At 35.6% G+C, this 12,317-nt stretch overlaps 1 protein-coding gene across 1 annotated transcript; it reads right to left on the bottom strand.

Moving 5' to 3' along the window:
* Window positions 1-803: 803 nt before the first annotated feature.
* On the bottom strand, window positions 804-12,111 carry LOC150092048 (uncharacterized; the record flags this gene model as incomplete). Its single annotated transcript, XM_090415349.1, has 4 exons — window positions 11,828-12,111; window positions 4,096-4,429; window positions 1,593-1,841; window positions 804-965 (listed from the first exon to the last, which is right to left on the bottom strand). Coding segments are annotated over exons 1-4 (1,029 nt in total), but the record flags the coding sequence as incomplete, so codon positions are not given.
* Window positions 12,112-12,317: the final 206 nt, after the last annotated feature.

Raw genomic sequence — 12,317 nt, 5'->3', positions numbered from 1 at the left:
ATCAACTATTGTTCCGAATATCTTGCCATTCCTGCCTTCTAAAATACACAAACAAGCATAAAAAAAATCAACTAACGCCTTTTATTCCCTAATAGGGAGTAGGCGAGGCCTTTATACCCTATCTAGCTTTTGGAGACTGAGTGGGCAGTTCAATCTCCACCGGTAGCCAATCAGCGATAGCTGGCCCATGTCTATCACTAATTATAGCAGCCGCCGATGAAGAGGCTGGCAAACAAGTGCTGCCATCTCTTGGTACCTAACCCTAACAAGATATGTCACTGTCTGAAATAATGCGGGTACTACGGTCGATTTTCTTAAAAGCATGACATTTTTAATCACTATTTTAATATAAATTAAAATTTTATATTAGATCTAATTTAGCCATTGGTTGGTAAGCAGAATAGCTCCATCACTCGGTAAGCTCTGCATTTTTTTCGCTACAACTTTCCTACACTAATATCAAGATCATATTGATAACTCATGAATAGAGGCAAGCAAGTGTGGCAATACCTGCAATTAATTATAAACATGCATGCTACGTCAGCAGCGAAAGTGTTAATATGATTTGTTTCGTTTTTCAATGGGTTCTATCACAGTTACCGGCGTGCAATGATATTGCACCTGTACTTTGTTAGCTAGTAGTGTATAATTTTACTAATAGATTCAAGTGCCTATCATGTTAAGAAACAGATTTTCTAAGAGACTTAATATTTTAATTATCATTTTAAAGATATCTACCGAGATGTGGACTCCGTTGTAGAAAATACATGAGACTAAAGAATAATTTTCGGGGAGAAACTTACCATCGAATGGTCCAATAATTCAGGATTATTGCTGCAGTCTATGATGTGAGAAAGAACTTCACAATCCTTATCAAGCAGCAAAGACACCGGTAAAGATAAAAGATTTAATTGATGCCCGGTGGAAGCATTGAACTTCAACACACTTTGAATGTCCTGATGAGCCTAAAAAACAGGAAATTTGGAATGAAAAAGCCGTCTTTTAACTTGCGTTTCTCTACAAATCTTAACAAGATAATACGACTTATTCAAAATGATATATTTAAGTTGCTATTAACGATTTCATATCTCGATTATTCAAATTTTGATGTACATTTTGATTATCCGAACTGTAATTATCTTATTACTGGAATTTGTGCAAGACTCCATAATAGTAAGGTTAGTAAAATCCCATTTGCTTGTTTCCGAAAATCTGAATATTTAGGAAGACACAGCCGAATATTTTCTAATTTAAACAATTCCACGTGGGCCACACTAATTATCCTGCAAAAATTTAAATGATGTTCTAATCTCATTTATCTGTATGAAAATTTGTTTTAAATCATACAAAAAAGATGAGAAACCCTTGACTAGTCCAATAATGATTTTCTATGAAAATTACTTGAAGAAAGATTCGCTTTCTACTTAATTAAATTAGATTGGTTATTCTACCATCAACTCAATCGTCTACAACTGGAATTATGTCTTTGTAAATAAATTATCACATTATTCCGAAATTTACTTTGGATTCCTGAAAACAATGGTAAAACAGACCCCGTTAATTAACTTAATGTGAATAGAATTCCTTCTCACCTGTAAGAAGTACGCAACCCTTCTTCCAAATTCTAATCCCTTTTCTAACATCGCAGAGTTGCATCCGTACAGCGACGATCCTGCGAACAACGATTTTCCCAAATGACTTCCAAGGAAGAGATTCGTCCTTTCCTTCCATTGATTGAGTCCCGGAACAGCAGTGGCACTGAGAAAGAGTTTGCCGTCCGTTCCCCATGAAATCTCATTCTTACACTGATCTTCAAAAATTTCAGAGAACATTTTCATTAACTATGAGAGAAGAAAAAAGCGATCAGTGTTGATCCTTAAATAATACACTTTTGATATCACTAACACGCATATGAAGCCACCAGCAAAGTCACATATTATTAAAGATTACCAAAAAAGCTTACTCTTTTAAACGTAGTTGTGACTATAACAGTGATGATAGTTAACTCTAATAGTAATATGACTATATATTTAAAAAAAAAAAAAAACAGCTAACGCCTTTTTGTTCCCGTATAGGGAGTAGACGTTTTTTTAGCCCTCTCTAACTTGAGGAAATTTTGACTCACCGGAGAGAGCAACTGATATAAAGTAAAAGGAAAAAATGATTCTTGGTGAACTAAATAGCACTGCAGGAAGTGAATCCAGATATATGTTTTGAGAGAAATTGGAGAACTGCCAGAGTTAATAATTGCATGACATTAAAATTGCATGATATTCGCTTGGGAGGCAGACAAGTCATTAATAACACCATATCGGGTAAGCAGAACATAAATATATGAGGAGGAAATATGCACAAAACGAGAACAGGGTCATTGAATACATTATTGCCATCAGAGATGTCTTCAGATTGCTCCAAGATACAAGAGTTCGGGGGATTTGAAATAGGAAGCATCTTCCAGCAATTGGAGCAGAAACAAAATGATAGAATTGAAAAAGAAAGTGTGTTCTCAAGTTTCGATACGAATCGATACTGAATAACTGTGAGATTGTGACCTGTGAACACATAGAAATATTCTGAACCAAAACAAAAGTTCACTCTTTAGTCATGGAAGCATCCTGGTGAAGTGCCTCATGACAGCAAAAATCGAAACTTCTTGGACTTATAGAAGTTAAAGAAGCAACACATGTAAAGAAGAAACTCTACAGAATATTCTGACTAGTAAGTGGATATATGATTTTAGAGAATATAAAGAAAAAGATAATAAATATCACTAACATGGCAAGTTGTAGACTACTAGGAAAGCTTGGAAATGGAAGAAAGAGTACCACAAAATAATTCAAAAAGCACAGGCTAATATAAGAACTGAATGTATGCTGGACATCTAGAATAGCTGCGCTGGTTGGGACAGCGTGTCTACTTTCCAACTAACGGGGTGCGGGTTAGAATCCTGCTTGGGTTGGTGAATTATTTAGGGGATTTTAGTGACGGCAAGAATCTCTTTTGCTTACTCTCATTAGTCTGGAAAAACATAATATATCAAGGGGGCGGTAAAGGAGGATAGTATGGTGTTAAATCATGTCTAAATGAAGGTTGCATTCTATATGAATTGTTATTTATAATTTATGTGGCCACAACTTTAAGGAAAGTAGTTTCAACCCTCATACTACCAGGATGCTATGTTTAATTCTTTATGCAGATGATATTATCCACTAAAAGTACATTTGCTGCAGGTCTTCAAGTGTATTTAGCTAAAGATTAATAACAGCCGTGTCAAATTTGGTATTAAAATCTCCAATAAAGACATTAAAGCTGTGCAACGATGTAGGAAGATAGAAAACATATCCTCATTCTCGCTTAAAGATATTAAAGATATATTGACACAGTTCAGTTACGTTGAAAAAACCATGGAAATGGATAATAGACTTAAGTACGGTTGTTATGAATCATAATTTCTTGAGATGGAGAAAGCATTAAACCTGAATTTCCATCTAGTAACATCCAATTGTTAGGAAAATAATTTTATCCACTCACATAAATGTTACACTTAAAATACTCAAAAGTGATCAAGGAGAAAGCAGAATGTACGAGGATAAATTAAAAAAAAAGTGAAGACTTTTTTTTTCAATTAAACAAACAAAATTAAAATTTAAAATTTTCGTTATATTATCTTTTTTACGTAATTTCTTGCCTTTCCAAAGAATTGATAAATTGATTCAAAAGGTTCTGAATGACATCTGAGAAGTTTTCCGTTGTTCCTTGAGTATGCACCACTTCTTTGACTTTGTCATTCATCTAGAAAAAAAAAAAGAAGAAGCGTTTATTGTAGATGGTTATTTTGGACAATCTGCACTCGACGATGAGTGACAGGGAAATACAGATGTAAGTTCCTGGACGCATTTCAAGGTTGCATAGGCGAATACGATTGGACATTGACTTAACTCTATCACCAGATCTTTAGATTATCCATCCTTGAAAGTGGTGCATTCCGACACACTGTATTTTTTTTAAAACGCAAAATTGTCTTCACATTTCGATCCCCCCCCGCACACTTTCTGTGTAAATTACTACATAATATTTTATACTATTAATACTTACTGTACAATTTCTCATACTGGAAATGCGATTCAGTAGAATGAAGTACAGCAAGTCACTGACCAAAATGACAACCTTATTTAGTTTTTTTATTTCTACAACTTCGTCTTTTGGATCTGACACGTCAAATGACTGCACTGATCTTTGAAAAGCTTCAGCAGTTCTGTGCATCAGTACGTTCTCGGCTACCTGTATAATTTTGTCGCTATTACAGTCGCCGCCATCGACCAACTGCCCGACGGTTTTCTTTTGGAAAGAATGTCCGATTGCTTTGAGGTAAAGAAAGACCAAGACTGCTAGTAGTCTGTTGTTGTAATATTCGTCTTCAACTATATACCTGTGGAAGAAATTAAATAACTAATTTAAGCATCTTAGTTAGGACACAATCGCACACAATTATGCAAACCTGCGATATTAAAATGGAAAAATAAAAACAACTTAACAGGTTTACATACTAGATCAAATATTTTAATAATTGAATTATTATTTTAAAAATATTTTCTTATTTATTTTAATGTACTCAATGTTCGCAACTGTCTTTTTCACTTCAGAACAACAACCAAAAATAAAATAAATAAAGTTGGTTGAAACTGTAGGTGTCGTGGCTGCGGCAGTCGTCGCAAGTTATTTCTCGGATTAAAAACTTTCGTCCAAATAAAGGGAATTCGTAAGTCTTTGAATTTTAACTGCAGATCTCATGATCTCTTAATGATCAATGTTATAATCATTATGCTGTGATATGAGTACTCTTGTATAAATTTTGTGAAATTTTTAATTAGTTTCGGGAATCGGAATAATTGGCTTGTTAAGCCTAAAAATATTATCGATAAGATATATGTCGAACAAATTTACATTGATTGTTTGTATAAATGATTTATTATTGGTATGTCAAAAATTACTGAAGAAATATTTATCGGATATGCTTGTCCAATTATATTAAAAGTACTTCAGTGATATTTTAGAAATATGTGTTGATATTGTGTTGGATACCTAATTGGATGTTTCTTAAAGTTTCTGATGTTATTATGTTAGACATTTTGGTATGTACACGAACACATTACATTAACATTAACATTTCTGGCTAGATGGGTGAAGCAAGATTGCTTTTCATATTCCCCTTTGTCTTGTAATGGAAGAACTTTGGATGGAGTGTTTGTGAGCTATATGCTCACCCATTGAGGGCAGTGAAGTTAGTTGCGTTCAGCTGAACTTAAAATAGATTTTGATCTTTTATATTTGTTGATTCTTCTTCATTATATTCCGAGGCTTCCTTGATTAACGGGTTTGGATGGTTACTTGTCTTGGTAAAGAACTTCTCAGCTAGATTTATGAGAAAGGAAGAGATATAAGGGATATTAACTTCTCTCTGGATCTGGGTGTTTCTTATGAACCAGGGGGCATCCAGAATCATCCTCAGGCACTTATTCTGTAATCTCTGAAGTTTTAGAATGTTTGAATTTGCGGTGTGGCTCCAAGCTGGGGATGCATAAATGATAACCTCTCTAATTACCATCTTATAAATTGTTAATTTTGTTTGCATGTCCAGTTTACTTTGTCTGTTGATCATAGGGTAGAGCTGTGCCAAGACGTTGGATGTCTTTGAGGTAATGTAACTAATATGTTTGTTGAATAGGAGTTTACTATCAAGAATCATTCCAAGATATTTAACTTCAGTCTGCCATGGAATCTTTACTCCCAATAAATAAATATCCTCCATGGTATGGATTTTCTTTCTAGTAAACAGTATGGCTGAGCTTTTCTGGGGGTTAACTTGGATCCTCCAGTCTGCCATCCACTTTTCTAAAGTGTGTATGCTATTTTGTAGTCTTTTAGTTGCCAGTTTTGGGCTCAGTGATCTTGCCATCAGTGCCATATCATCTGCATATAATGCAGTGGATGTTGTTGTTGGGTTCAGAGGGATGTCTGCTACATAGACTGAAAACAGTAGAGGTGCCAGAAGAGATCCTTGAGGTACGCCTGCCGAGATCCTTTGTCTGGTCGAAACCGTTTCGCCTACCCTGACCTGCATGTATCTGTCTTTCCGGTAAGGATGTATTACCTTTATTAGCCTGACTGGAAAATTAAATTTTATCAGTTTGTAGAGAAGACCTTGATGCCATACTTTATCAAACGCCTTCTCTGCGTCGATGAAGATGGCAGCTGTATTGAGTTTCCAGTTGAACCCTTTAGAAATGATATCTACCAGCCTGCGCACTTGTTGGGCTGTACTATGGGCCCTACGGAATCCGAACTGTTCGTTAGGCAAAATTCCTAACTTATCTGTTTCTGCTTGGAATCTTGAGAGGATCACTTTCTCTATCACCTTTCCGAGGCTGGATAATAGGCTTATGGGTCTGTAGCTTTCAGGAAGGTGAGCATTTTTTCCTGGCTTCTTCAGTGGTATGATTGTGGCTGTTTTCCATGTAGAAGGGAAATGCTGGAGTGAACGTAATTGCATGTGGATATTTATGAATTGTATATTGGTCATATTGGTTTGTGGATGTGTAAGTAGTGAACAGTTGTTGTTAGGTATTGCCTTTATCTCTCATTGAACATTATTTGTGAAGGTATGAGGATGGAGTCAATGTTGCTTTTAAAGTGGAATGATCATCAAGCCGATATGTCCAATGTTCATAAGGGCTTGCTTTCTAGTCGCTTGTTGATGTGACTTTGGCATGTGAAGGATTAAGTTTAAAAGTTCACAAAATTGTGCTTGCAGCATGTAGTCCCCTGTTTCAAACTTTGTTTGCGGAAAATCCATGTAAGCATCCAATTGTAATTATGAAAGATATAGAATATGCGGATTTAAAATTGGTTTAAGGTGAACAGCCTCACACAACGCATAGGCATTAATTGCGAAGACCGTAAGGATGATCACATTTTATCGCTAATGGATGAAAAGGAATCATCATATGTTGATCCTACTTTGTTGCCTGCTGCCTTGTTGGAGGAGTTCATTTGACTACTTTGCCTTTAACATTTAAGTTCCGTGACTGGTTCAATTGTAGTACTGCTTCGTTGAGCACTACAGCTTCTAACTCTAGAAAGAGAGAGAGAGAGAGAGAGAACGAAAGTAGGACAATGTCATCTTTTTAGGTTAATGTTTCGAGAGTAGTTATGCCTTCTTCATTGCCATTCTTTGGCATTATTGTGATTTTGATGATGTGTTTTTTTATTTTATTTTTGTGGTATATTTGATACTTTTCGAGATATTTCATTTGATACTTCCTAATCTGAATTAAATCACTCTTTCCAAATTTAATATCTACCACTTTAGTTATATTTCTGCCAGATTATACATCACAGTCTTTTTTTCTCTGTTGGGTTGCTTTTGTGTACTTCTGTTGGAACGGTTATTGGCATAAAGGGTTTTAAAATGTTCTGAATATAATTTGCTGTTTGAAAGCATATAGATCATTGTAGCATATTTGAATTATCCTCTCCATTTCATATTGGCGTACATGCGTGATACCTACTTCATTCAAATATCGTTGGCTTTGTTCATTTTTGCTTCAATTCTTTTTCGACATTCTTTACACTGGAGTTCCTTATAGCTACTTTTAAATGTAACCTTTCCGAATAATTTGAAATTGTCTTTAATTTTTATTCTTATTATCTTACAAATTTCCTTGTACTCTAGTTCTTCCTGTACCTTCTAAAAAAGCATGTATTACAGTACGTTCTTTGTTCAAACTGAGCTTCGATCAGGAAGACTGTGTTCGTTAAACATTGCTCCTATAAACTGATTACGTCCTTTATTCTAATCATGAGTATTGCGCAAAATCATATCACATCATTTTGTAAGATTATCTGGGCATCACTTAAAAATATTCTCTCTGGCTAGTCGCTCATATACTAATGTACACAACTTTTAATTTGACTTGGGTAACAAAGTTATACGAAAACACATTTTAAAAACCCTTTAAGAAATAAACTCTAAACAAGTTCTCAGGAGCGAAATTAAACTCGGATTAAATGCAGATTGACTTTTCTTTTAAGAGAGAGAGAGAGAGAGAGCACTTATTCACTTTCGGCGGAAAAATTATCAAAATTAATGAGCTTGGCATGGTTTTAAATGCTGCGACAAGTTCAAACATGTTTGAAAATCAGGCGCTCCTCACTTTGTGTGTGGATTGTGCTATTAAGGCCAGTGCGTGCGGGCCTTGACTCAGTTGCCCGTGGTTGTCGACACCTCTGAGCGCGAGTGAAGTACGGAAGTATCTATTCTAGGAAACGTGTGGTCACAAGCAAGGTTAATGCGATGTGCTGAGGCCCAGTATGCATGTATAGTATGTGCTGTCGCATTTTTGCGATGCGATATAGCCTGCTTCGGCGATAGTGTGCGCTTAGCTTTAATTGAATACGAGACCGATGATATTCGACTCTAACCAAGGTGATCCGTTCAAATTTCAGGATTTGTGAAGTGTTCCGTCGTAAGAAAAGTTTGGTAAATGCTGGTCTATCTCATACACTCCTGTTTACCTACTTATTGTATGCCCATACTTCTTGGCAATCTGCCAGATTGCCAAGAAGAGTCAATTCATGCTGAAGGGGGGAAAAGAAATAAAGGATGTACGAATTGGTCACCAGCACGCGAAATCACGTGCTTTATACGTAAATTTTCCAACAAGCAAAATAGTTACCACTTTAAGAACTACAATTTTCATAAAAGAAAAGCTAATTTTCCGACGTTTGATAATAAACACTCATCCCAAAAAACGCACCCTAATATCGGAATGGATTCCCCTTCTTTTGGCATGCGCAAAAGTGTCGAAGAGTCTCGCATCTGTGGGCGTACAGGATGTGGTTTAACACCGAGAATCTAATCTGATAAAGTAGTAGTAGTAGTAGTAGTAATAATACTCTAACAAGTGGGATGCCAATGGAACTTGTGTTACTCTCATCATCAATTATGCTGATGAGAGTAACACAAGTTCCATTGGCATCCCACTTGTTACTCTTCTTTCGGAGAAACTGCTGATTCTGTCATTTAGCCAGTTAATACACCATTCCCCATTCTCAACCATTTAAACAATACCTTTTGAGGGGAAAGCCTTTGTCAAATCCTGTTATTTTTAGCATTAGAGGATTTCGTTTTATAAAGGTGGTAGAGAATATTTTTATTTTATTATTATATTATCTAATTCATTTAATAACCAATGAATGTAACTTAGATGGCGCGCCAGTTAGTGATATTTTAAACCTATTCTAGGGATTGGAATCTAGGAATATGGGTTTTAGGTGTTAATTGGACGAAAGCGAAATAACTCGCGCCACCTATCTGTAATTTAGTTTTCAAGTTAATTCACTTTTATTATTATTATTATTATTATTATTATTATTATTATTATTATTATTATTATTATTATTATATAAGGTGCCTCTATGGAGTCAAAAACTCATCACGGGAGACCCAACATCGACATACTAACCGTTATTCACACAATACCTGTCATACTTCCCCTTAAACTCATTCACAACCACCTCTGGCAACGCATTCCACCCATTTACAACCCTCCAAGCACAAAAAACCTAGTCCTAACACCCTTGTTAACTACACTCTTACGCAATCTCCAGGGATGATCCCTCGTTCTCTCCCTTCCTGCACTGGTCTTAAAAAGTTATCAGTATCAATCCTATAAACCCTTTTAATAATTTATATGCCTCTATCATATCTCCTCTCCTCTCCTACGTCTATCAACTAGTTTTTGAAGTGGGAGACCTTTAATCTATCCTCGTAGGAGACATCCCACAGGCCTGCAACAATTTTCGTAACCTGGCTCCGAATCCACAATTTCCACATTACCAAGAAATCCAGGTGACTAGATCTGTTCACAATAGTCCAAATGAGGTCTTATTAATGCCTTATAAAGTGGGACAATCATTTCCTTATCCCGTCTTGTCAGTGTGTTCTATAATAACTATGTAATCTGATGTGAAGTTTTGGCAATCTTTGCAATATACCCTAGAAACTTACGTTTTCTGTCCACAATAACTCCCAAGTCCCTAGCCTCATCAATTTCTTGCATCAGTTCGGTTCCATTAATATAGTAAACAGCATATGATCTCATCCTTCCGAAGTGCATCACCTTACACTTGGCCACATTAAACTGGCAGCCATTTAGTTTAGCCCAAACCGTCAGACTATTTAAGTCATCCTGCAAGATATCCACATCATCTGAATTAACTATCGCTTTTCCCAGTTTTGCACATCAGCAAACAAGTGGATATCTTATTTCAAAGTATTACCAATATCACTGATGTACAAATTAAATAATAGAAGACCAAGCACTATGCCCTGAGGCACACGACTAGTCACCTGTTTTCTACTGGACTCCGCTCCACCATAAACTACTCTTTGATATCGATCCACTAGCCACCATGTAATCCAAATCACTGGCCTCGGATCTATACCCATTGCTCCAATTTATGCAACAGAATTCCATGCGGAATCTTGTCAAATGCCTTTGCAAAGTCCAGCAGGATCACTGAAAAAGGATTTCCTTTACTCCAACTCCATTGTTACTTCATTATAGAAAGTGAGCAAATTGCTAAGGCAAGATCTACCCTTCACAACACCATGTTGCCCCTTATAAAGTATCATATTGCTGTCCACCCAGTCCTGAATTTTTATTTTATTATCTACGTGGGGGGATGAGAAGTTATTAAATCAGTTTACTGTACATCTCTAAAACAAGCACTGAACAGAATCTATTGGAAGATTTTTTAACTGCGTTCATGGAGATCTTTGACTGAGATTACAGATCCATAATCTCAGCGATGAATGATGGTCATTGGTAAGGCAAGTTGCAAACTCACAAATAATAGAAGTTAGGATTCATGATAAGAGTATTTATGCTTTAATTAATATATAACTTATAAAGCTGTTAATACGAAATTCAACATACATCGAAAACGACGGACAGAAATTTTCTCTCGCCAGGAAAAGGGCCATCAATCGTTGAACACAAAATGGGTATTGATGTCCCATTTTGTGTTCAACGATTTAATACTTCTGGGAAGATTTTGGTGGCAATCGTACGACGTCACTACTATATGGTTCCACATGAATGTTTATTTCCCTGAATCCGCAGATGGCACCTCAACTTTCTGTGGGTGTACGCACTCTTACTTTTTAAAATCCTTAATTCTTTCTTGATCCAAGGATTTTTAAGGAATCATTATTAGCTGCAAAAATAAAATCAAAACAAAACAAAACAAAAAAACTGGAGTTTAGAATATACTTAGAATCCTGCATTTAAAATTCTTGATTATGGTTTTTATTTAGAAGCATGGATTCTAAAACGTAGAATTGATTATTCTATTCTCAGCGGTTCGGCTTGCAATTTATGATTCTATGATTCCGTTCTAGAAACAAGATTTTACATTCATCGTGTTGAATACTGCTTAGGATTAAGCATTCTAAATTCTTCATTTTTTTTTTTTAATTCTAGGATTATTTTTAGGTCCATCGTGATGTCTTCAGAGGTGCCACAAATTCAAAGAAACCGATTTTTGAACACTTTTTAGGTTATTATAAGGGGAAAGTATTATTAAAATCGAAACTAATAAAACTGAATTAATATAAAGATGATTAAATGGAATTCGAGAAAATTATTTAATGCAAATATTATAAATAAGAACTAAACGAATATTTGTCACTCATACTCATCTGAAAAAAAAAAAAACATTTCTAAAATATTCCTGACAATGAAGATTAATAAGGGTAACTTACTTGAGATCCAAGTAGACGGATCTACAAATAAGACATTGCAGATTTTTTATCTTTTCTACAGCTTGCTTAACCTGATTGTAAACTTCTGGTTGCACAAAATCCTTCAGTAGCAAACCCTTCGGAAACAGGATGAGGCTCTTTTGAATCAACTCTTTCTGCTTGATGGTGAGCAAATCTTCCATGTGGAAAATGCCTTCATTCGGCTTCAGTCGAATAGCTTTGTTTGTAGTCCTTGCAACTGTCATCTGTCGTTCTCTAGAAGTCCGCACAGTATTTAGTGCCATCAAGGTTTTGTAAGATTCTCTGGTGCAATTATTCCTGCTTGCCTCATAGTAACAGGTTCTTATTGTTTGCACAAGAATCTTGTGTTTCATTATTCTGAAGACTTTCGAAAGCTAAAAACCAATTGATTCTTTGATTGTTCAGATATTAGCCTCACAGTGGGGCTTTCAGTTCCACTTCTGTATTTCTTTCGACGATTCTACGTAAC

This window comes from Typopeltis vanoorti, unplaced genomic scaffold (assembly GCF_054136105.1).
Source record: "Typopeltis vanoorti isolate ZY-2024b unplaced genomic scaffold, IOZ_Tvanoo_1.0 HiC_scaffold_989, whole genome shotgun sequence".
Lineage (NCBI taxonomy): Eukaryota > Metazoa > Arthropoda > Arachnida > Uropygi > Thelyphonidae > Typopeltis > Typopeltis vanoorti.
The sequence above is the reverse complement of the archived record's forward strand: the minus strand, read 5'-3'. Positions and strand labels throughout refer to the sequence as shown.